This window comes from Pongo pygmaeus, chromosome 2 (assembly GCF_028885625.2).
Source record: "Pongo pygmaeus isolate AG05252 chromosome 2, NHGRI_mPonPyg2-v2.0_pri, whole genome shotgun sequence".
NCBI lineage: Eukaryota > Metazoa > Chordata > Mammalia > Primates > Hominidae > Pongo > Pongo pygmaeus.
Genome location: NC_085930.1, coordinates 18,037,884 through 18,064,487, shown reverse-complemented (window position 1 = coordinate 18,064,487; position 26,604 = coordinate 18,037,884). Strand labels below are relative to the sequence as shown.

Genomic DNA, 26,604 nt, shown 5'->3' with positions numbered 1-26,604 from the left:
AAGTTTACCTTCTTGGAAACTGAAGATAAAGATTTTGTTTTTACAAACAGGATTAATTGACAACTTTCAGAGGGATGACAGAATGGTAGTTTTCCTGTGTTTTCATCAAATAGGTGCTAATAGTTGCTGTTAACACAAAACTAATTGCCACCTAGGGTGGGGAGTGCAAGTTGCCTAGCCTGTGGCCACACTGGCCCATCTGTTAGGAATCTCAGTTTAGGAACAATGCTGGAACTGGCATCCAATTTGGGTTCTGGCCAGTGGTCAACTAACAAGCTGGAACACACTTGGAATATGAAATGCCTTGAAGTCAGAGATGCTCTGCTGTCTGTTAACTGACAGCTCTTGTGTGTGGGCAGAGCCAAGACCAGGTGCCAGTATGCAGAGCAAAAGGATCTGTCTGCGTGCCACCTGTCATTGCCATGTGCATAATGTCCAAAACAGGAGCCACAGTAGGTGTGCTTCTTCCATCAAAGTGTGGTTGTTAGAGCATTCAGTTAGGCTGAGGTACCGACTAGGGCAACACTTTACCTTAAACCAAACTATAGGACAAGCCAGAGGCTTACCAGAAGATAGCTCTCATATCCCACCATATCACACAGGTGGATGGAGATTTACCATTGGAGACACTCTGTCCTGTACCTAGATTCTTACGTTAACTCTAAACAAAAGGTAAAAAAAAAAAAAAGTTGTTTAATTAATTATATTAACACAAATACTTGTGTGCATAAGACAATTTGTTGTTAGAATCATGCAAATAAGTTTTAATCACCCCAGGGGTTATTCTAAAAATACATTTCTAACTGATTTTTGTTATTATTCTTAGTAAGTTGAATTGTAACGTGAGGCTGAAAGGTATAATAGAATTTAAGAGATCAATGTTCTTATCCTAGCTCTGCCATAATTCATCATGTTATTTCAAGCAATTCATGTAACATGTCTGAGTACCAGAGTCCGTATCTGCAAACTATGTTGGCTTGAATTGTTTCCGTGCTGTTCTCAAATTCTGAAATTGTATAATTCTATGTCAATCACTCAAAACAATTAGAGAAGCACGGTAATTTTTTTTTCAATAGAAGGAAAAAAAGAAACCAGAAAATTGAAATAGATGGACCTAAAGAAGAAAATTAATATTACCCATATATCTATTATCCAGTGACAACCACATTTTATGTATAGAAGGCATCTTGTAAACTTATTTATATTTTAGACATATTTTTCATTCCAAATTGTTCTTGACCCTGAATGCTTACTTAGGGTTTTATTTTTAAAAAGCCAGTACTGATTCAAAATAGCTGTTTCTGACTGCATTTTCCTTTCCCATAAATATAATATTAATAAATAATATTTACACAGTGCTTACTCTATACCAGAAATACTCTAAGCATTTTACAATAGTGCTCTTTTATCTTTAGAAAATGCTATGATGTAAACATTATTATACCTATAATATAAATATCAAAACTGATATGCAGAGAGGGTAAATATGCCAACGTCACTGACTAAGGGACCTAAAATGTCTGGCTTCAAAGTCCACACTTTTGGCTACTACATAGTGGTGCTGAGTGGGAAGAGCTTTTCTTCATTTTTTATTCGGGATTGAAGGTAAGGAAAAGACAGCCTAGCATATGCTTGCCTAGAAGTAGGATTTTTATCATATAGTCACAGAATACATCTATATAGAAAGCACATGTTAAAGTTTTGAAAATTTTTATTATAAGGTCACTTATTTCCCATAATTAATGTTTATTATGTCAAATAAATAAGTTTATGTCTTTTCCTTTAAAATCATTATTTTATACTGCTTATTGATGCAAAATTTAAAACAAATCTATTTTTTCTCATGGAATATTTTAACTTATATTCTTGTCTTCTCAACACTATACTGGGTAAGAAAAAATAATTTCACTGGAAACATATTAGAAGTTAAAGAAGTGCTTACTGAAAGAGTCAAATAGTATGAGTGGAGTGTGATTGGTCCTCTCCATCCATGGATGCCACATCTGTGGATTTAACCAATTGTGATAAAAAAGATTAAAAAACAGCAATAAAAATAACAGAAATAAAAATACAGTATTGCAATTATTTACATAGCATTTAGATTAGCTATAATCTATGATGATTTAAAGTTGCAGGAGGATGTACATAGGTTATATGCAAATACTACATTATTTTATATAAAGGATTTGGAAGTCCTTAGATTTTGGTATTTTCAGGGTTGTGGGGATGGCAGTCCTGGAACTAAGCCCCAGTGGATACCGAGGGAGGACTATGTATACATCTAGAATGATGAACTCTTCTAGGGTATTGATAGTTTAATTCGTCTTTCACATTCACTGTCTAACAAAGTTCTCTGACCAAATTTAAGTGTACTAAAATATGGTGAGTATAGCCAATAATAACAATTCTATATTTTAAAATAATTTAAATAATGGAACTGGATTGTTTGTAACTCGAAGGATAAATTCTTGAGGGGATGGATAGATACCCCATTCTCTAGGATGTGCTTATTTCACACTGCATGCCTGTATCAAAACTTCTCACGTACCCTACCATGTACTCATAAAAATTTTTAAATATAAATTTAAAAAAATAATAATATAAATGGCCAGGTGCGGTGGCTCACGCCTGTAATCCCGGCACTCTCGGAGGCCAAGGTGGGCGGATCACAAGGTCAAGAGGTCGAGACCATCCTGGCTAACACGGTGAAACCCCGTCTCTACTAAAAAATACAAAAAATTATCTGAGCGTGGTGGCGGCGCCTGTGGTCCCAGCTACTCGGGAGGCTGAGGCAGGAGAAGGGTGTGAACCCGGGAGGTGGAGTTTGTAGTGAGCCGAGATTGAGCCTCTGTACTCCAGCCTGGGCGACAGAGAGAGACTCCGTCTCTAAATAAATAAATAAATAAATATAAAATAAAATAATAATAATAAAGCTATTTGGAGGAAATAAAAAGTTTCTTCAAAATAAATCAATAGGTACTAAGAGTATGATTTTTGCTAATTTCCTGATAATGATTGAATATCAGTAGTTCCATGGATGGTTATGAGTTAACAGGTAGGACTGAGTTCTAGGCTATATTTTCTACCCAATAAATTTTTTTTAAATTTTTTAAAAAACTATGTAATGGTCCCTCAGGAAAAGTTGTTATTTGATAGAATTATTTTAATTAACTGGTATGAATTAAAAGAGAAGGGGTAAAAACAGAATAATTTCTGAGATCCAGTATTACAATTACATGAACAAGGAACATATCTTTGTTAGTGTATGAAGGAGATATAATTGCCAAATATAAGGGATGGGAGGACAAATAGTTTCAAAGTATTTCAGGGTATACCCTGGTCCACTTCAGTGAAGTCATTTTTTGGGGGATTTCTGTTTTAGTTGTTACATAGTATAACTCACTGGCACTTCATTTTAAAAGGCCATATTTGGAGGTGGGAGGTTAGCCCTAGGGCTCAGTGAGTCCTTGCCGAGAAATTAGAAGTCCCTCTGAGAAGTGATTCATCATATAGATCTACGGGATAACATCGTAATAAGATGTCAGTATAAAAATTCTGCCAGTTATTCTTATGAGCATGATGTTAAAATTACAAAAGGTATTGTAATACCATTCAACCCATTCATCAGTATAGACATTTGAAACCTTTATAAAGACGATCTGGTTGGATATGCTATATCATTGCAATTCTTTAAATAAATGGCAGTTGTTATAAAAATATGTCCTATTTCTGACACATAATACTCACCAGTTAAGACATTCAGTGCAGTGCTTCTCAAAAAAAAAAAAAATGTTCAATTAAAGCCATAAACATTCCAACCCACTAACTCACATTTTCTAACAGTTTGTCCAAATATTTACCACCACAAATAACAGAAACAAAAAAGTAAAAGAGACCTGTTATCTTTATTTGAGAGATTATTTAAAAGTGAGAAAGAAAATGCTTTTGTCTTCATTACGAACATAATTTATAGTAAGACATATATATAGTTGATTTTCTCAAACGTAAACCCCAAATCGCCAGACTAATCAAATATTATATATCAAGAATTATTTCAAAAATAATCCCATTCATTGAATATTCTGTGTTGATATTTCAAGAAATAAAAAAAGATGAGATTGTTCTCAAGGATTTTAGTAGGGAGTGTGAGATATGCATAACATTATTAAATAAGGTGAACTATATAAAAACTATGATATTTGAGGCTCTTTATGGCTTCAGAAAATAATAGATAGTCTATTCCTATATGAAACTAGAGATAGGTCTGAAAGGGAAAATTGAATTTTCATAAGTGGAGCTGCAATGGCTATTTCAAAAGAAGGAAGCAGGATGAAAAAGCTTTGGAAAGCGTGGGCCAACAATTAGTGATTCGGTTTGCCTGGAACGTAGAGCAGTGGCACTTAAGGCCACAAAGGTTGGTTGAGGTTCTATTAAGAAAGCCTTTAATTTCAAGTGAAGTATTTATATGGAATACATCATAAAATGGGGATTAATTGAAGCACATTGAATAGAAATGTATCTTTGTGTCCACCTTTAGAAAACTGATTATTTTATGTAGAGTAGCTTGGAACAGAGAAAGTTTGGAAGTAGGCACACCTGGTAGGAAGCTGTTTGAAATACAGTTTAGGGAATACATTGAGTGTATTGTGTGAATTACACAAATATGGACATTAATACAAGTGGTCATACAAGAAAACCTTTTTTTTTTTCAATTGGCAATTAATTCTATGTCAGAGTTATTGGAAAAAGAGAGCTTAAAAAGTAATGCTGAGGTTTGTAACTTGGGTGCCTGGTCAAAAAGTGGTGTGTTCAATAAATAGAGAAGTCAAAATGTATTATTCAGCCTCATCATTTTTCATCATGTAATAGTATTTTCTGTCACTGAATCCAAGGTAGGACTGATTGTGAGATTTAATAGTACTTTTTCTCTGAGTTAAGGAGAGGAAAAATGACCAAATCAACTATGATATGCCTTCTATGATAAGATGATTCCTAATTTTGGAGGTGTTAAAATATAAAAATGTGCATCATAAAATATATTAAACATGGGAGTAATAGCTAATATTTACAAGTGCTTTCCTTAGAAATAACTCATTTAATCTTCTCAATTTTCTTATGAAACAGGAACTCTTATCATTGTTACTTGATAAATGAAGAATCTGAAGGGCCAATTTAAATGATAGAGATTTGAATCCAAATCCAAATCCAAGGCCCACTTTCTTGACTACTACATACAGTAATTCATTTCTAGTAAAACATATTTAAAAATAATGGCATAAACTAATTTTATTTTAAGGGCTCACTGGTTTTCTGCTTAGTGGCTACACAATATTTTTAATTAATGCTTCCAACAGCCTTAAAGTATGAATCCCTTCTTTAAACAGAGGAGAAAACTGAAGGTTAGAGACAGTGAAAAACATGCTCAAGGTCACAGGAAACATAGTATCAAAACTGGATTAAAACCTCAGGTCTCTCTAATATTAAAAGCTTGTGCTCATGGCTTATGTTGGACCCGGGACCCCCTTCATTCCATGTGTTAGTCAATGGCTCGTGACATTTTGTTTGTATATTTCTATATAACTCCAACTTGAACAAACTCATACAGAGTCCAAAGTTCAGTAAACAGAAAATAAAGTGATTCTTCTGCTCAAAATGTACTACGTGGTGTCCCCAGTGTCTCCATTGTGCACACTTGGAACAACTTTCTAAGAGAAAATAGTGCTCAGATCATCATTATTATAATTATTTATCTCCCCAACTCCCTTTGCCTTATTTATCTTCAATCCTAACAATCCTAAATATCCAGTCCTATGACTGTCACATGGTGCTCACGAGTTAGGCCTTTAGTGCAGTGATTCTCAACTCGGGGCAAATTTGCTTCCCCCATTTCCTGATAGACATTTGGCAATGTCTGGAGACATTTTTGATTGCCACATTTGGGAGAGTGGGTGCTACTGGCATTTAGTGGGTAGACACCAAGAATGCGGCTAAACATCTTGCTGTGCACAGGACAACTCCCACAGTAAAGAATAAATAATCTGTCCCAAAATGCCGGTAGTGTTGAGGTTAAGAAATGGTGATTTCATGGAAAAAATCAATCTGGGCATTGCTCAATTAGTTATTTTATGTAATTTTTATTTTTGTTTTTAATGTTAGGGCAAAAATAATAGAATATAATTCACCGAAATAGACTTCAAAGATAATAATCTTTTTTTGTTGCCTGAGATATGATGGTTATACAAAATGAGATAAATGAATAATATCATAATTTGGTTTGATGTAGGCATGTCATCATTTAACACAAGAAGAGGACCTGTTGGTTTTCTAATGATTTGAGATGAATGTATATTTTTGCACCTTTTCTAGAATATGTAAGGCAGATAATTTTTCTTTATATTCCTTGCACATCAAATAGTTGCTGAATTGACGAAACTAGTGAAGAATATCCTAATTAGAGAAGTGTCTGAACCTCATTTTCAAATAGACCTACAAACCTACAAGTTATGTGAAACATTTAATGATCAGAAGTGTTCCTATGAGGTTGTATGGAATTCATGAATTATTCCATAAACACATTTCAAGAGGAAGTTTCTCTTGGCAAAAGAAAAAAGAAGAGAGCCTTTTGAATCTTCCACAGCATCCCGGACTGAACATCCCTCTGATAATGTAGTCACTTCCCCAGCTGGTTCTCAGTTTGAACACTGATGAAGGAGACTTCTTAGCATTTTTCCAACAAAGACAGCAAGGCCGCCAAATAGATGGCACATTCGGAAATGCATTTTACCAATTTTACCGTGAATTGGTTGTCTCTTATCACAGCATTTCTTCTTGCACACAGAAGACTGCAAGCATGGGCTCTGCCTATCTAAAAACTTCCAGTCTGAGCTGTGAGCTCTGTGGATTCTTGTGGATGTGATCCCTAAAGTCCTGTCCTAAAAGGACTTAAAGTTGAGGTTAATTTCTACCCAAATGCACAGCTATGAGCTATATCTACTTTTCCAAATCTGATAATGCAATTTCTAGTCCTATTGTAAAACCAGTTTTGAAAGTATTTAATCCAGTGAAACAATTATTTCTAAATGAAAGGATAACTTAACTTGCTTCCACAACTTTATTTGTTCCAATAGGAACAAATGTTCTTCTTAGTTGTTGTTCTTAGTTGTAATATATTTGTATTTTTAACAGTAAATTTCCAAGTTCTACTTAGTCAAGAACTTATTGAAAATCATACCTGCAATATTTTTAAAGTATTTAAAAGTAATAAATTCAGGAAGTTGCGCCAGATTTTATTTAAATAATCTATGAAAAGTTAGTGGAAAAATTGTCAAAAGAGTGTTGCATATTAAGGACAATAATGAAAATAATGAAATACTCCTTTCTGATCATGATAAACCAAAGAAACCCTTTCTCTATAATCTAATCTCTATAATGCTTTGGATTTGATCTTATATGAATGTAGAAAGAAGAAGTACATGATTTCACAAAGTACATATGTATCTTGTTCTCAGAACTGCAGAGAGCTTCAATAATTGTTCTGATTTTCACTAAATTGAAAGTTCCAGCCACCTCTATATGTCTTTCTCAAAATGTTGCAAAAATATCTTTATATTTGAATCTCTAATCTTTAAATATGTGTTTATATAGTATATATATTTAAAATATATAGTAAAATCTTGAAAGTTTTATATATTACAAAAATTTATATAAAACATATTATTATAAAATGTTATAAGCTATATAGTAAAAACATTATATATAAATGTATATATTAAAGGTTTAGAGATTTCTGTATATATGATAGCATAAGATAAATATATACATATTAAATATATAAATATATTTAAATCTGAATGTTTAGGAGTTCTCAATTTAGTGAAAACTAGAACGACTATAGTTGATATTAAAGTTCTCTGCATTTTTGGGAACAATAATGTGATTGTCAGTGATAGGTCAGCGCACTATCTGCTGCTATTCATAGTGTAATGACAAACAATAATGACCACCATGTCAGTGATTTAAAATATTCTAAGTAAATTCTAAAATTGTGGCAAGTTCTTTGATGTTAATATTTGATATAAATGAAGGGTTTATCAATAATGGAATCTGTTTATAATTTTTATCATATGCTTTTTAACTTAAACTTAATTTTTATCTTAAAATTTTTTTAAAAAACAACATTTAGACCTTGCTCTTTTTTCACTGCTGAAGATCAAACTTCGGTTTCTTCATCTAGGCAACAGGGGTGCATGTGTGAGGGGAGAAAATGCATTTTTTTCTCAACTCTCATAAGTTTGTAGTTGGGATAGACTGCTTCAACAAAACACAGATTAACAAGAGGAAAAGCAAACAGGTTTATTAATGAGTGTCGTGTACGTCAAAATGAGAGAGAGGTAACTCAAAGCAGTGGTTTACAAGTCTGGTTTACATATTATCTTCAACAAAGAACATCAATTTTAGAAAAGTGACAAGACAAAGTAGTCGTAGGCTTCAAAGACAGGAGAATAGCAAAGAGTCGTTTGCTCCTCCGGTGCCATCTCTGAGCTGATGAAGGTTGCAAGGGAGAAATTACAGCCTGTCTTCAGGTGGGAAGGTAGGAAGGAGGGTAGAAAGACCTTTTGTATTTGTAAATTTCTGTCCTGTCTTCAGCAAACACAAAGGAAAAGCAGCAAGTTCCCCTGAATCTTGTCTTTCCCCAGCTTAACAATCCTTCATACATTAGGGTATGGTTTCCTTCATAAGGTTTTCAGGTTAAACAATAGAACAAAGACAGGTGTGAGCGAGGATATTCTATTTAATTTATATCTACCTCGAACTAGAGGTTGGGGTGGCTCCTGGGTCCTGTGAAAAACTGTGTTAATTGTGTTAATATTCAGAATTGGGAGGGATTGGATGTAGAGAGAATATTTGAAGTGGAAAATGATGAACAGAAGATATAACTTGAACAAACTCAGACAGAGTTCAAAGTTCAGTAAACAGAAAATGAAGTGATTCTTCTGCTCAAAATATACTGTGTGGTGTCCCCAGTGTCTCCATTGTGCACACTTGGCATTTTGCAATGAGCAATGTTTGATGCTGTTGAGAGAATATAACCTTCCCCTTCCTGCATGTGTACAGCCTTTGTTTATTCCCTCATCAACAAATTTGTCATGGCTGCCTACTAGGTTCAAGTAACTGTACTAAGTTCTGAGGATACAACTGTTAATAAAAGTGACAGGGCCATGCTTTTATGGAGATTGAAATCTAGAGGTATAAGTAGATATTAAATTAATCCCATGTCAGCATAAGCAGAAGTAGTTGGGCTAAAGGGAGAGAGAGGTGGGAGGTATGGAGAGTGGGCCAGATGTGAAGGCTCAGCATATGCAGGGATGCAAGAGACAGCCCGAGAATTCTGGGGTATAGTTGAGTGCTCGAGTATAAGGGGACTGGCGAAGTGGCCAGAGACCAATGAGGATGGCCAGAGACCAATGAGGATGTCACATATAGACTGAGTTCAGAAGTTTGAATTACTCCCTGAGCCCTCCAGAGAGCCAGTCAAGAGTGAATTGGAGTTTTTATTAGTCTACTGTATATATTTAAAGAAGACAGTAAACTGTTATATTAATATGAAATTGGGGTTTTGTCAGGCAAATGCAACATTAAAGCAATGGAACAAGATAACTGAAGATATAGACAAGCAACTTATGGACCACGACATCTAAGCAGGGTAGAGAAAGTAAAGAAGATACAAAGGGTTGATAGACATGGAGGAAGAGGTTCAGTCTGTGAACTGAGTAAGTGAGGAAGACACAACCAAGATTATGGCAGGATCAGACATTTGAACCTCACATTTCAAAGGCAGAGCCATTTCAAAAGCCAGACAGGTCAATGGCCAAAGAGAGATGGAGACAATAATATCACTGGAGGAGGTTATAAGAATGAAGTGAGGTCAGCTATGGAAAATGTTAGGTGACATTTATTGAGGATTTACTATGTGCCTTGTGCAAATCTCAAAATGTATTGAATCATTTAGTTCTTACAACAGCCCTGTGAGGTAGGGCCTATTAATTATCATCTTAAGGAAGAAGAAATTCTAAATATTTCATTTGAAAACTGGATGACATGAGGCTCAATGAAGTTGAATTTTGTTTTGGTTTGCTGTATTTTATTTGCATGAGAGAAAATAAGCATCTCATTCAAGTAATATTTATTGAGTAATTACTCTGTGTCAGACACGGAGTAATTGCTTGGAATGGTTGGAGGTGTGGTCTTCATTTTCCTTCTTCCTCCACCTCTACTCCAGAGGGCAAACCCTCAGGAAAGAGCCAGATTTGCATTAAGGTGTGGAGAAGAAATATCTGAGAAAGACAGATGAGAAGGACACTTCACAAATCAGGAAACAGGTAGTTTAGAAAGCACAGTGAAAAATCCTTATGGAGATGGCCACAAAAATTTTGTGAGGGGTTATATTAGAGGAGATAAAGCTCATTTCAGAGGAAATGAAATACAAGAGAATGAGATGACAGGAGAAGATGGAAACTTGGGCGATGAACAAAAGCAACGGACTGGGAACTTACAGCTGGCCACAAATTTGCCAAAAGAATTAATCCCTGGAGCCTCCCATGTCTACCATAGGAATGTAAGATGGGAGAGACGGGCACTCAGAAGACAGCCACAGGCTACACTGGTTAAAACTTGGAAGGAGTTCTGGTTTAGGGTGAGCAGGATGCTTTGACGTCTGAAAGAGCCCAGCTGAAGTTTGGTTTCATTGCCCACACTCCAGAGAGAGGCTCTAGCTCCAAGGTGGTCAGTACCCAAATTCCTTGGCATCGGTTCAAGTGCTAGTCTTTTTGGCCTAGTTACCTTATGAGCTGAAATCTGCACTTCATTAAATCAGCTATCGTCCAATTGTGGTAAACATCTTTTTTGTTTGTATGTCTTTGCTTAGTTTTTCAGTTGGAAAATGTCTTGCTCTCTCAGCTGTGCTAAAGGAAGATTAGCATAGGGGTTTGCGTTTATCAGTCAGGCAGACGAGAGAGCCAGTGATCACTGGAGGATGAAGGTAAAAAATGGTAGAATATGGGAAGCCAAGAGAGACTAAAATATTGTTTGATTTGGTTAATTAAGACAAGATAAGGATGCCATCATATTTCAAGTTTCATTTTGGTTTTCTGTAGAGCCTTTCAGAACAGAACAGCACGTACACTTGAATGATAACCTTGCTTCTTACTATTTCCCTGCAAGTGTAACCTCCCAGGATTTTTTATTTCTTTCATTTTACAACGAATGCTGTGAAAATTTTTATTTTCTTAAAAGGGTATCTGTCTCTCATACTTCTCTAAGGTGCCCTGCCCAGAAATTGCTTGCAACCTCATCCCTAAGAGAATTGGCAAATATTCACCTCACCCAAACAGTAAACATTAGCCTGCATTATAATTGTAGATAAAAAGAAAAGTGTGACCTGTGGTTGTCTATAGATTAAAAACAAAGACTCAATCTGTACCAACAAAATAATGGCTTATTGTGTTCATTTTGGGGTCTTAGACCTCAAAGGTGATTTAAATAAGAGCTTGCCTTTAGAATACACCTTAAATATTAAAGATTAAGAAAGCCTCATATGGAATTAAACTGCCAAGAAGTGCTTATGTGATTCTTAATAGGAGTTTCAAGTGTTGCCTGTGCAAAGATATTACCTGAAAAATTGTGAATGGAGAGATCATTTTAGAAAAATTGAGGAACTTTTCCTATTTTCAGCTCTCAAAATTGAAAGAGGTAAAAGATTTAACTTTCTGCAGGAAAGTTTATATTTCATAGAAATGTGCCTTAATAAACTTGTGAGTTACTAAAATGCATGTTTTAATGTAATTGAATAACACTGTCACTAAGTTCTAGATGGATGTATCTCCATGTCCATAACATGGTACAGTGGAACTGGTTAGTGGGTATGTATAAAAAATCAATACAGGGTCCCATAAGATGAATAAGTGATTTTATCCTAAAAATTCTTCTGTTGAAAGTAAGACATTACACTATGTGACATTTTCATAGAAAGCTCCATAGTGAAATTTTCATGAATTATGGAACTATGGAATGCCTATAATTATAGACCTTTACTTTCTGAAAGAGTCTGAAAGGTATAGGTTGACCTTCAGCTATTTGAATTGAGTGGAAGTGTTTCAAAAATTGAAAACAAACTTTTGAAGTCTCCTTAAAGGGAAAGAAACATTTACTCATATAGACATTAAATGTTTCCTGGTTCAATTCATAGTTTTTACTATTGGCCAACTTAACGATTAATACAGCAGATGCATAATAAAATTTTAAGTGCTAATTCAAAACACTTGTTCTAGAATTGGAGCCAGAAATCTTATAATAAGAAGTAGTAGGTAATTTCAAAAACTAAATATGTTGAGAAAATACATTTCCTTCCATGAAAAACAAAGGTGCTTTTGAGATGGGAATGGCCAGTCAGGAAGTTTTATAGAGTCCTTACATAATTCGAACAAGGTGATGAGATACACAGGCTTGAACTGAGCATGATAAAATTCCAGTTGGTAATACAAATTTTAATTTATGTTTCTTAATTTTTTTCTCCTCCTAAATTCTGTGTTCGTTGTGGAAGGCTTGGGAGTCCCTAAATTGTCTGAATTATATTCTTAGAAGCTAGAAAATCATGAGACGTTCCTACCCTTGAGGCTTAATGTGCGTCAAGAATTGCAAAGTATGAGTAATGAATGAAATGTGGTTATAAAATTTTGCCAGTTTTCAATTCCTGTTTGGTATTTTAAAAGTAAATTTAGCCGTATAGGAAATCTTTCCACTAGGTATGAAAGCAGGTATGTTTATGAGGAAAAAATAACATAGATTCTTTTATTTAAATTTGGAAATGATTTTAGAGTGTAGTACTTTTTTTCTTAAAACATACTTAATATTTCTCTTTTGAAGCACTTTTAAGATTATTCATCAAATATAGGATCACACACAAACAGAATGTTGCATGCAAACTGTGGGTTTTAAGTATTAAAATAAATTTACTTTGTTTTGTTTATTATTCAGCTGAACAGATGGTAATGATTTTGACACAATTCAGTTTTCGTTTTCTTTTTTTCTTCCTTGAGAAAAAAACCCTACAAAAACACAGAGCTTCTTTTCCACTTTGTCACAGCTGGTTACCAATCAATCTCAATTCACGGTACAGTGATGATAGCACATGTTGTCCAGGGGCCAAATCTGATTGGGTTGCATTTTTCAGCAGTGTTTCATATCAGAAAAAATAAGGTATCTCTATGGTGAGGACTGTCAGCACACGATTGTACAACGTTCATTAATCAAACTTGGCAACAATGACTGCATTTATTTAAGTCAAAAACTAGCAGATTTCAAAACAAAAATCACCAAATTTCTATTTGAATTTCCTCATCAGTAACATTTTTTCATCTGTTTGTTTTTTTCTTGGTTTTAATTACAGCCAATGATACCTTCTACATTGACACTGATCATTACATATGATCAACCTCCTGTGTTGATCATATATAATATAATATTATACCATGTTACAAAGTAGCTGTTTCATACCAAAATAAACTCCACTTATTGAAAATTTATTCTAGACTTCTTAAAGAAGGCTAAATGCAATTAAAAGCAAAATATAAATACCTTTGATTGTTTAATAGGAGAATAATGTTAAAGGATATATACATCAGGAAACACATTTATGAACCTCCCGGGGTTACAGTTGGTGTTAGAGGAATATTGAGAAAAAATATTGATAAAGTTAGTTTCTGGAGGTTTTGAAACTGAACACAAAGTCACCAGTACATAAATATCTATTTGCCCAATACAAACGCACACAGAGCAATAAACACACACATCCAACAGAAAATGCATGCTGCTGTTTGTTAGAAAAATAAATGTACTTATAAAGAGTTCCAGTCACTTTATAACTTGAGAGAGCAATGTCAGCATTTTCTGTAAAATTGTATTTGGAAACAGGCATTTTCTTTAAGTTATTTACTGCTGTGCAGTTACATGTAAAGCCCTGTTTTACACTATAAAGTTGTCTTTAAATGTAAGAAAACATTATTTGTAACTTACCGTATCACTCTGTCAATGTTTGCTTTGAAGGGAGAAATGCATGTTTTCCCAATTTTCCAATGTAATGGTTACAATGAGATTAATATTAAGCATGGACCAATGTATCTAGAGAGAAATCTAAGAAATAAGGCCACATCTATTAGACCTGGGAAAATACTTGAAACCTATTAGTTTTAGGGAGCAAATTATTGTCTTAGGGAAACCATGACCCATGAGGGAAAGCAGAGACTGGTAGTAGATAGGCACAAGAGTTTTTTCTCCAACTATAACTGCCTCCGTATGTGGTTTTGGGAAAGAAACTTTGTCATCTTTTGCTTCAGATTGCCCACATGTGAAATTAGTAATGAGCCAACTATTTACATTCTAGATTTTGAAGTTAGTTAGACATAATTTATTTAAAAATAGTCTTTATATTTCTTAAGCTTTTGCAGATAGGAGTTAATCTGATCACAAGTACAGGCCTATCCTTTCTCTGACCTGAGACGCTTAATGTAAATGTTCATAAAGGTATCATAATTTGATTGAGTCTTCCGGGATTTTTGTAGGTACTGTCAGACTAGCGACTGGCATAGTGGGTCGACGATGTTGGGAGGAACCGTAGTGTCTGCATGGTGTACGGTTGTATTGGGTTTGTTGAGTCAGCAGAGTGAGGAAGCAGAAAGAGCTTGTACTTTGGAGTAAGACAGATCTTGATTTGAAAATTCAAATTTGTATATTAAAAATGTCCACGTTTTAAATTATGTCAATTGTTTAAATAATTTAAAATATTACTAGGCCAACACACACACACACAACTACAAATTTATACAATCAAAGGTAAACTTCAATACCCAGACCATGAGACCTGAATTCTAATAACAACAGCCATTAAAAGCTTAACTGTGATGTTAACCATTTATTCTTTGAACCCATTAGGAAAAAATTCTGAGAAGCAGCTACTCTTTTGGTAGTATATCCCCTGCTTACTTTAATTTCCTTATATGGATTCATACATCAGGATTTTTCAAAATTGAATGCCTATATTGTGCATTGGTAAAAAGCTGGGTAAAAATCTTTGTAATATAGTTGATGAAGATTGCGCCAGGAGACTTAGATTCCAATACGGTCTAAACCTTTGCTACCAATGAATTCCAGGGCACTGGATAACAAAGAGCTATTTTTCTAATATTAAAATTAGGACATTAGACTAGGCTTAATAATTTTGAAATTCTTTACTATGTCTCAGAACGTATGATCTGTTGGTGTCTTGAAATAACCAATTTTCATGTATTTTATTATTATTGCATAATAAAAGAGTATTTTTGTCTATTATCCTAGAGGTACTTTATTTAGGCTCCATATGTTCTCTTTTAATATTAATAATATTGGATTAGCTGAATATTTTCATGTTCACTCATTCGTATCTTCGTGGTTTTCTAGACTTTAATGAAGTTCTTTGAAATTATTATTTTTACACATGCTATAATTCCTGTGTTAAGAAGCGAGCAATAAAATTGAAAATAATATCCCAATTTGTGCTATGCCAGATTTTATAAATGTCTAAGAACAGCTATATGGTTTGCTTTCAGGTTGAAATTTGTATATGTACATTTTCTAATTTTTAAAATGGGGGAAATAATAGCTTCCCACCTTACCTACCAGAATTGTTAAAAGTATAAATGAAAGAGTATATTTGAGAATACTATGCAAATATATTTTTATTGTCATATTTTATTTTCATAAGACATGTGACTTGAAAGCTCCCTGCCAAAATAATGAGCTTATATATTTGAAAGCATGGAACAAAACACAAAGCTTACATTGTTTTCTCTCAGTCTTCACATTTGTTTTATACATTCTGCTAAAATTATTTCATTTATTTTGGTGGATAGAGAGAAACTATTTATTTATTCATGTTACTAATTTACAGAGGGTAATTTATTAATGATAATATGTAAACCATATGTGTAGATTGCCACTCAAATTGCCAAGTTATCTCCATATAGCTAGTAGCATTAATGTATTAAATATTCCAAGTTCTTACATTTTCAGCATCATATCAATATGAATTTAATTTACATTTCAGAGCTAATTGCTGGTATATAAGCACAACATTACTATGCTTCTTGATACAATATCTTGTTATATTTCAAATTAGTTAATCTCTCAGTACTGCATATAATCGTTGCACTGGTAACCATGCTATAAAGAAGTAGAGAAGAATTTCAAGCATTTGCTGATGCATCATGATGTTTTCAATAAGCATTCATTGAACACCTCCAATATCTCAGGCACTGTTTGGTTAGACTTGGGCTATACAGTTTAAAACAAGAGAGAACCAGTCCTCATTCCCATGGAACACACGTGCTCTTGGAAATAAAGAAGACAAGAAATAAGGAAACAAAAGATGTGGTAAAGATACGTGCTTCGAAGAAAATAAAACGTATTAAGTGACAAAAGAAATATGAAAGCAAAGAATAAAAAGAAAGTAATTTTTTAAGAGTAACTGGATTGGTAGATAGCAACTAGAATTCTTAGGCAGGAAAGACATGTGTAAGGGAATGATATTTGGGTCATCCTGAAAGTCAAAAAGGGTCAGCCATGGAAAACACAAGGGAAGAACATTCCAAGAATTTGCAAAAGTACTACAAAGACACAGAACTGGTTTCTTACATTGAACAAGTAGAAAAGAAGCCATGTGACTGGAACAAAGTGAACATGAAGTTTGAGAGGGAGGCAAGGACCAGATTATCTAAAGCTTTAAACGCCATACATAAATAGGTTTTATTCTGAGTGACCGAATGAGAAGCCATTGGATAGTTTCGCAAGAGTTCAGTGACATAATCAGATTTATGTTTATCAATCAGTAAATCTGTACTGAAGCTCTTAATTCCCTTTGAAGCCCTTACATAAAACAACTGCTGTTACAGTCGTCCCTTCTGATTTGCAGTTTTGTACTTTCTCTTTGTGGCTTCAGTTACCCTTGGTCAACTGTGGTTCAAAAATATTAAATGAAAACGTCCAGAGATAAACAATTCATCAGATGTAAACTGCACAGCATTCTGAGTAACATGATGAAAGCTTGCACTGTCCAGCTTCATTCCACCAAGATATGAATCACCCCTTTGTCCAGCATATCCACGCTATGCACACTACCCGCCAGTTAGTCGCTTACCAGAATCTCTCAGTTATCAGACTGACTGTTTTGTGTAGTGTATTTGTAGTTCAGTACCATCTGTGGCTTCAGGCATCTACTAAGAGTCTTGGAACATTTTCCTTTCAAATAAAGGGGGATTATTGTATAGTATATGGTTGTTGTTATTAGGAGTAGTTGACCTGAAGATGAGATAATTCATAAGAAACCCAAAATTGAAAAAGCTCTCTTGTAGGAGAGACAAGACAAGCTCTCCTTGTCTGGCACAAGGAGTAGTACTATTAGTAGTAACTTTGGGAAGAAAAGTTATCACATGTAGAAGGTCTTCTAATAGAGGTGTTCAAAGATGGAATAGACCACTTGTCATAGGAGTAAGCGGGAGGACTGATTGGTTGAATGCTGCAGACAGGATTCAAGTGTTGATGGACGGTTGCAGAAGGTGAACTTTTAAAGATTTCATTTAGCCTAATGAGTCAATCACTTTATATATATTCAAAGTATTCTGATATAAATACATCATATAAACTGCTGATAATACTTGCAGTCTTTCCTCAGGCAAAGATTCAGCGAGAAATGAGAATTTAAAAGATTGTGAGCATTTCAATAACTAAGTACTCGAAGTCTGTTTGTTTTTAAATTACAATATCCCAATGTTATGGGTCATAACAAGACATGTATTGTAGCATTTACTTCTAATTGGAGAAAGACAAGGCATGGCCCTGGGAAGTGTCTGTTAGCTGGAGAAAGCCCCGGAGGTAGCTCTGATCTACCCTAATTTGGAGACATCATTTCACTAGGCTCTGAATCCTATCAAGTTGTGTATCTCCAAATTTTGTTGCAATGCATAGATATGTCATCAGCATTTCTTGAATAAAATAATGAAATGTTTGTTATAATCTTTTCAAACTTTAGTGATCATCAAGGAGAAATTAAAAGATGATAATGCTAATGAACATCTACTAATTCCTAGGAACTATGCTGGGCACTGTTATAGGCAAGACCGTTAAAAATTATTACCCAAAACTTCTTTTTACTCCAAAGCATACCTGTCTCACTGGGAATGGATTTAGTTACTTTCCGTACTTACATGTTTTCTAACAAACCTGCCCCATGTCACCAGACTATTGGCCTTGGCCATAGTTTTAAAATCTATATCTGAAAACCTGTTCTTAGGTAGAAAAAAATAGATTTGCTGTTTGATTTTAATGGCACAGTCTCTTTGAAAGGTAGTCTCTTTTATTAGTTGTTAAGATTATTCATTTTATTCTTTCCAAGTAATATTTAATTTTAACTTTTCACAAGGGAGGTGATATGCAATCGTAGAATGCACAATTACTTTCATCCCTGATCAACGTACCATTAATTAAAAAACAAACTAACAGAATCTCATTCCTATTCTTGTTTCCACTTTCCTTTAAAATGATAAAAAATCTCAGAAAGTCAGATTTCAGACTTAGTTTGGGTTCAGATATTATGTATTTTATAATTTTTAAATAAACACTTTTAATTTTTTTTTTAATTTCAACCTTTATTTTAGATTTGGAGGTACATGTGCAGGCTTGTGACATGGGTATATTGTGTGACAGTGAGGTTTGGGGTACAAATTGCGCCATCACCCAGAAAGTGAGCATATTACCCAACAGACAGTTTTTCAGCCCTTAACCCCCTCCTTCTCTCTTTCCTTTAGTAGTCCCCAGTGTCTATTGTTTCCATCTTTATATCCATGTGTACCCAATTTTCAGCTTCCACTTATAAGTGAGAACATGATTTCCTTCTTTTTTATGGCTGTGTAGTATTCCATGGTATATATGCATCACATTTTCTTTATTCAATCCACTGTTGATGGGCACCTAGGTTGATTCCATGTCTTTGCTATTATGAATGGTGCTGCAATAAATGTATAAATGCTTGTGGGTTTTTTTGGTAAAACGATTTACTTTCTTTTGGGTATATACACGGTAATTGGATTGCTGAGTCAAATGGTAGTTCTGTTTTAAGTTCTTTGAGAAATCTCCAAACTGCTTTCCCCAATGTCTGAACTAATTTACGTTCTCACCAGCAGTGTGTAAGCATTCTCTTTTTTCCACAGCATCATCAGCATGTGTTATTTTTTGACTTTTTAATAGCCATTCTGACTGGTGTGAGATGGTATCTCATTGTGGTTTTGATTTTCAGTTCTCTGATGATTAAAATAAACAGTTTTTTTTTTAACTAAAGCAGGAGATAACTTTTACATTTCATTTAGCTTCCATGTTGTCTTCTGTGTAGTGAATGTCTCTAATGTGAAGTAAAATTTTGTCATATGCTATAGCTAAATATTTGCTGAATATGAAATTATTTTTCTGTCCAAATTATGTAGTTATGTGTCTTACTGATTTAAGTTAGCATTTAAAAATTAAACTATTTTCTTGCAGAGAAGAAGTACACATAGAATGAGAAAAGTGACACATTTAGAGTAAGGGTTTTAATTCTGGTTTTTCTGTTTATTAATAACATGACTTTGAGCAGGTCATTTTACTTGCCTAAGTGTCAGTTTTCTCATCTATAAAATAACAATTTCTAATTCAGAATAAGGTTTTGCGGATACTATGAACAATGTGTGCAATCATTTTTTTAACTGAGGTAACATACATTTTTTTTCTCAATGGCAAATCAAAATAATGTACAATATAGATATCTTTTATTAACTTGGAATCATGGCTTCACATATATATTGATCCAGAAAAGACTTTTTAGACCATTAACTTTATTTCCCCTCTTTTAGCTCTTGAAAAAACTCAGCTATAGGACAATGTAGCGACTTCTGAAAGTCAAACAACAAGAATAAATAGCTAAACAGTAGTCAAGAATTCAATTTTTTTTAGATGAATTGGAAATGGCTGCAAAATACAGTATTTAAATGTTTCTGTCTTACAGCTAAGCATGTCATGCAGTTCATAGGCTAACTGTAGAAAAGATTATTTTTATTAGAGATCAAATACATCACCAGTAACTTTGCTGAAGCCATTATCAAAATAATTGTTTTTCTCACATTTTTACTGGCAAAGTTAAGCAGAAAGTGTTTATCTGTATGCATTTTAGCCTAGTACTTGCTCTAAACTATAAATACACGGGTAAAGTAATTTGAAGTCTTGAAGCCATTCACAGTTGGCCTTTATATCAGCAGGAAACAAGATATGTATCATGTATACACCATTAGTGTTTCTTGAGCTCCTAGTAGTGGAATAATAATACCTAACATGTATTGTGCTTTTTGCGTGCCTGTTTTAAGTACTTTATATGTCATTTAAAGCTCACACTCACTCCATGAAATAGATGTTATCTTTAGCACTTATTTTGCTAATGAGGAGATAGAGACCCAGAAAATTTAAGTATATTGCCAACCCTTACAAGCACATTAAGAGGCCAAGTCCATGAATACAACTCTGGCCATTTTGCTCCTGAGCCTGTGCTCTTAACCACTTGATTATGCTACTGGATGTTAAAAACTCTATGTTTGGGAGTGTGGATATTGCAGTGAGTGAAGCAGACAAGATGTCTGCCTTCATCAAAATAGATAACTACAAAATGTAACTAAGTGCAGAATTATTGCTGTAGCAATAAGTTTTCAAAAAGGGAGTAATTCGATTTTTATAGTATAGTAATGGATGGCTTCACAGTGAAAGTAGTGGATAAGAAAGTAGTGGATAAGTTTTTTCCCTAACCACTTATGACATATTTAATAAGCAGAATTTTAAGGCAAAACTTGCAGACAGGAAAGTAACCATGATAATTAAAGGATGGAAGAGTAAGGGTGGTTAAGTTTAGTTGCCATGATTGGTATATGGACAATGCTTTTTGTCATGTCAAGGTCTATAAATTAGGACTATATTAGTTCATGCCTTAGACTCTAATAAAGTTAAACTGGGTTATTCTTCTAGCTAAATCTAGAAGTAGATGACATCTGGCTATGGTAGTTTTAAATGCAAGCCTAAAATGTTTGTATTTGTCCTGAAAACAATAGGAAGTCACAGCTAGTTTTGAGCAGACACAACCAATTAAAATGATATTTGGAAACATGGATCTAACTGTGGTATGCACGAGGAAGAGAAGCAAGGTGGCCAATCAGAAACTATTGCAAAATGTATGTTTGAAATAAAAACCACTGGTAAATATCAGGAGGAAAGATCACATGTGAAAAAAATGATAGCTGGATTATTTAGTTTGTGTAATTATAATTTCTTAGAATTAAATAAGAATATATTCTCGTGCAAGTACTCCCAAATTTTTGGTGTTATAATGTTTTCTGACCCACTTTGCTAGTCTGCTTCATTAATGAAATGGAGGTAAAACCATAAATGCACGTGAACGAGCTGAGGATGTGCATTTCCAAAAATCACTCCAAGACATGTTGATGTTTCAGGAGTTAATATTGCTTATTTAAAAATTGATTACATACACTTAATTCTTTTAACTAATGCCCATTTTGTCAATTTGCCAACAAATGAGAGAAAAATTTTGTTCTTTAATATATTTCGGCTCTCTAATATCCAAGGTGCCTAAAAATAAATCATATTACTGAACACAATGTGACTAACAAACTAATGAAATATAACTCACCAAGAAACTGAGATATATACTATTTCCTTTAGTAGTCAAGAGCTACCAAATAAAGGTCAAAGTGCTAATTATGCCTTTGATAGTTGTGCAGTGGAAAGAATTGTATACATATGTGAAGTATAGGTAACTGACAAGCAGCTCAAGATCAGATATGAAATTGATTTTATTATCAATATCTTTAAGTAATTGCACTTTATGGCTGATTTGTGCATGTGTGTATTTGTATTTAGGTAAAATACAGTACAAAAAGAAAAATGAAGATGAATACTTAATGTTATTATCCATATAGCTACTACTATTTAATAAAACCAGTTCATATTCTACACAGGTATGACATCAAAGATGATTACACACTAAGAATTAAAAAGACCATGAGTACAGATGAAGGCACCTATATGTGTATTGCTGAGAATCGGGTTGGAAAAATGGAAGCCTCTGCTACACTCACCGTCCGAGGTAAGAGATTTAAGATGTCAAAGATAATTGAACCAGGAGACTAATATTTGGTTAAATTGGTAAGTGAACTTACGATCAAAATAATGAATTATGCTGTTTTGTGGTACTAAAATGCCTAGATTTTGTGTCCTCTCTATCATTAGTTGAAATAAAATTACTTTCAATATTTGGTTCCAAATGATGATAATTTTAAAAGATTAATTCTTATTTAGTAAGTTGCTTATATGGTTTAACGTTAACAGTTTATATGGCTTAAAAGTAAATCTTAAAAATAGAAAAGATCTATACTACTCTTTTCATTTCCATTGCTTTCAACTACTTACTGCTTTTAAATGTCATCAGTTTCAAAGGTACTCTCATGTTTTCTGTTTACTAGTTTGTCACTTTATACTAGTAGCATACTGTTTTGAAGTCCTTTTTAATGTCAACATTCAAAACAGCAATCTGAAAAAACTAGCAATGTTTCCAAAGGTGAAAATGAATACAGAGGAGCTCTCCAGCCTTGAGATAATCTGATTTAGAGACTGATTTGTGAAGTTCATTGGCCTTAAATAATTGAAATAGTCAGCGCTGCTCTTGTAATAACTTTCACTTTCTGGGTGTCATGCACTTCCTCAGTCATGGAATAATGTTCATTTATAGACTCACTGGAATTGCTTATAAGTGAAAGAAAGCATTACTTAACTTCACAGTGCACTAGAATAAATTAACTGTCTTTTCAGTGGAACTTGTTGATCACATGAGGTAAATTACATAGTTCAAGGTACCAAGTAGTACCAAGTAGACACACTTATTCTTGAAATAGACATTAGCCATGGCATCATCTACACTCATAGAAAATCAAACAAAGATAGGCAAGCACATCCTTTCTCCCATTGCTAACTGTGCCTCCTTCTCTCATCCTTCGTGATAAAGAGATTGGCTTCATGTTTTCATCCAAGTCTCAGTTACATCTTACCCCATTTAGTCATACCTCTGACCCTTGTGCAGCTTTGCTGCCAAAAGGTTTCAGAAGATTAGGAAAAAGGTTTGGAGAAGTTTGAAGTTGCAGGAAAGGTGTGAGGGATTCTCAAGTTAGTCCTTCGTGTGGTAAGAAAAAGAATTTTTACCAGGTTTATGATTTGGGCTTCAAATCACACAAAACTCAACTACCTCCAGGTTATTATTAGGAGACAGGCATTTTGGGTACCTGGAAAAATATTGGTGCTTTTCATACTACTCAATATTCCACCTAATTCATTTTTTCTTCTTTAGACATTCTAGTGTGAATTTAGATACAAAACATATTTAGACAAAATTGACAGCTAGTTGCATAAAAACATTTTCATTCTTCATTAGTTAACAGGTCATAAAAGACTATGATCATATATGAATTGAATATATATATATATATATGGATTATGTAGGATGAAAATCTGATAAACTTTGTAAGCCAATGAGCACACTTTATTTAACCCACACTCTACATGGATGACTTCATATGTTTGTCGTATGTTTGCTAGGCAGCTTATTGCAAAAACAATTCACTAGACTAAATTATCCCCAAAGTTTTCTTTTTCTTTTTTTCTAAAGTAAATGGAAAAAAATAATAAACAACCAACCAATAAATGTTCCATTCGAAAAATATTTGCTGACTAAACAAATGGTGAGAAAATGTGAGGAGTTGTTTGTTTGTAGAAGCAGCAGGATTTCTTTTATACTTGAATGCTTGGATGAGTGAGACTTTAAGTGGTCTGTTTGCTTTAAGACCTTTCCCAGCTAATTGTTTTCATAATTTGCTGAAAGTTTCAGGCTTAACATTTCATTTAACAAAGCATGCTCCTCATGCAGGGATGTTTGAAGCTAACTTACAAAACTAATGGAAAGCATTGTTTGTTTTCAATAGTTTTTTTTTTTTTAAATCAGCAAACCTTAAATGGCGTCTCCCCTAATCTGTATCCTGTAGATGAATTAGAGTGTTTATTCTTTGTGGTATGAATTTATCACCTCTCTAAGACTGAAACTTCAAAAACTGGGTTTAAAAAAATCTCCTTAATACAATATAAAGTAGAGTAAAATACTGTTTAAAAACATTTATTTTTTACCATTAGGAAAAGCATTTGGGTTTTCTCATGCTAAGAGATTAACAGGAAAAAAAAAAGACAACACTGTTATCTACGACTTATTTTTTTCTTTGCTAAATTTTCTATGCACATAAATGAAATGTGCAGCCTTTCTGTGGATTGTTTTATTAGAACAGGGTCAACTGACCCAAGAGGCCATGTCCATTTTCATCCATTTAATGCAGAGACACAGTTGAGTTTAATTTGCTGATTCTGAAAACATCCACCTGCTGTTTTTTTTTTTTCAAGATGAAATGTTGATAATGTAACAAGGACAAAAAAAATGTATTGTGATATTTCTGCTAAAATTTTATCATAACATTCACATTAGCCAATTTGGGAAAGGTAAGGGAGTTTATTGTCAAAATTTGATACAGATCTACTCAGTTGTTTCCCATTTCAAAAATATGCTTTTAAAAAATATATATATATAAATTGAGGCTGGACATCAAGACTTGGCAAATGTAAAATTAGGAAGAAATAAAGCCAGTCAACAACAAACCTCCTAGCATTTTCCTTCTAATCAATTAATTTATTATTAATAAAACTTTTTAAATGGCTTAAAAATGACAACACAGACTGCGTATTTGTAAGCACATTTTACCCATTTTTAAATTTTTTAATTTGCCTTGCATAAAGATCCCATTGGAAAAATCATATTGTTTCTAGAGCATTAAAGCCTTAATTTTTTGGAATTATTCTATACTAAAACAAAATAGAAATACATTTTATTTGTTTAACAGATTCTTTTTTTCTTCTTTTGTCAATATCCTACACTCAAAACGCCTTTTTGTTTCTGAAGGAAACATTATGTTTTAAGTTCAGCTTGAGATGGCAAGCTGAAAAGTAGCAAATTCAAAGATGAAAAACAAAGTTCTTTTTCTACTGGACATTTTGCCAATGCAAAATTAAGAGAAACTTCATCTGTTAGAATAAGCCACAATTTCACATTGTTAGTCTGTTATCTCTTTTTGATAGTTAATCTTGTATTCTGCCCCTCACTCCCCTGCAAAAAGAAAGAAATTATGGTACATTGGGTAACTCACTCCTTTTTTCCTCTGGCTATAGCAAACACACATTGTATGTTAGGACACATTAGGGTTCCACTAAACCAGGCTTTTCGTACCACTGCTACAATTGCCTTCTTGCCTACTGTCTGAAGCTTCCCTGTTTTAATTGTGAATAATATTATAAGACCACGGCTCTCATAGAGATGGATTGCACAAAGCTAGTATTATGATGTATCTGTTAAGTGAATATGTGTATTCACTTAACACACTTTCACTTAAAGCCATTCACTTAATGGCTGTTCCTATCTTGCCCAAAGAGCCATCATCAACACAAAACTATTGGTATGTTCCAGAATCACATTACATGTGCACTAGAGCTGTATCTACTGAGATATGGGCGAAACACTGTTGAAGAAATTCTATTTTTAATGTCAGATTTCATGAAATTTCATATACTACTAAGCATATTGTTTCTTCATTTGGATAATGGGATCACATGTTTCACAATATTTGTCTATTGCTTTTGTATAAAATGGTTTACCATCTAAACTGATAGAGTGTTATTCTTTTTTAAAGAAAGGATTATGAAGCCCATGTGTATCTCTTACAATTTATTTGCATTAATAACAGGGGCAGCCTATTACCACTGATTTTAGTGATTGAAAGTTATGGTATAATAAAAAAATGATAATTTGTTGAAGCAGCAGTTTGAAAGCCGTTCTCAATGTGAACAAGAATCAACTTGTCAGTCATTGTTTCCTGCCCTCTGCCAAAAGAAGAAAAAAGCTTAAGAGTAGTTAGGGAGCTACTGAGTTGAAATCTCTAAGGATGTTCCAACCTATTTGTTATATTTTCATCCACCCTGTCCATGGATGAAAAGTGATGTGATCTTAACTTATTACTGATGGAAAAGCAGCATCAGGGGCTTTTCTGCAGTCCTTGTAATGGTTCTGACTAACCATGCTTAAAATCCAATTGCTATTTAAATCAGACAGCGAGGCCTTCTTTTATTGACATGACATTTGCTAGTCTGTGACTTGAATAGTTATATTCATCAGGTTTTTAACTTTGGGGTAACACAAGGCTGTTTAACTCAAGATCTTTGAAATAATAACTGCAGTAACTGATGATGATAAGACTTTACCTAAAATATCTCCCAAATTGCTTACAGTCAGTCCTCAAAGTAATTATTTTCCTAGAATTATATTTATAACTCTCAACTTTATCAGACTCA

At 33.7% G+C, this 26,604-nt stretch overlaps 1 protein-coding gene across 21 annotated transcripts in view; it reads left to right on the top strand.

Moving 5' to 3' along the window:
- Positions 1 to 26,604, top strand: part of ROBO2 (roundabout guidance receptor 2) — a 608,922-nt gene that overhangs the window by 455,406 nt on the left and 126,912 nt on the right. For all 21 annotated transcript variants that reach the window (XM_054482584.2, XM_054482581.2, XM_054482583.2 and 18 more), the window contains exon 6: positions 22,131 to 22,258. In XM_054482584.2, the coding sequence (XP_054338559.1) occupies positions 22,131 to 22,258 (128 nt within the window). The remainder of the gene's footprint in view (positions 1 to 22,130; positions 22,259 to 26,604) is intronic.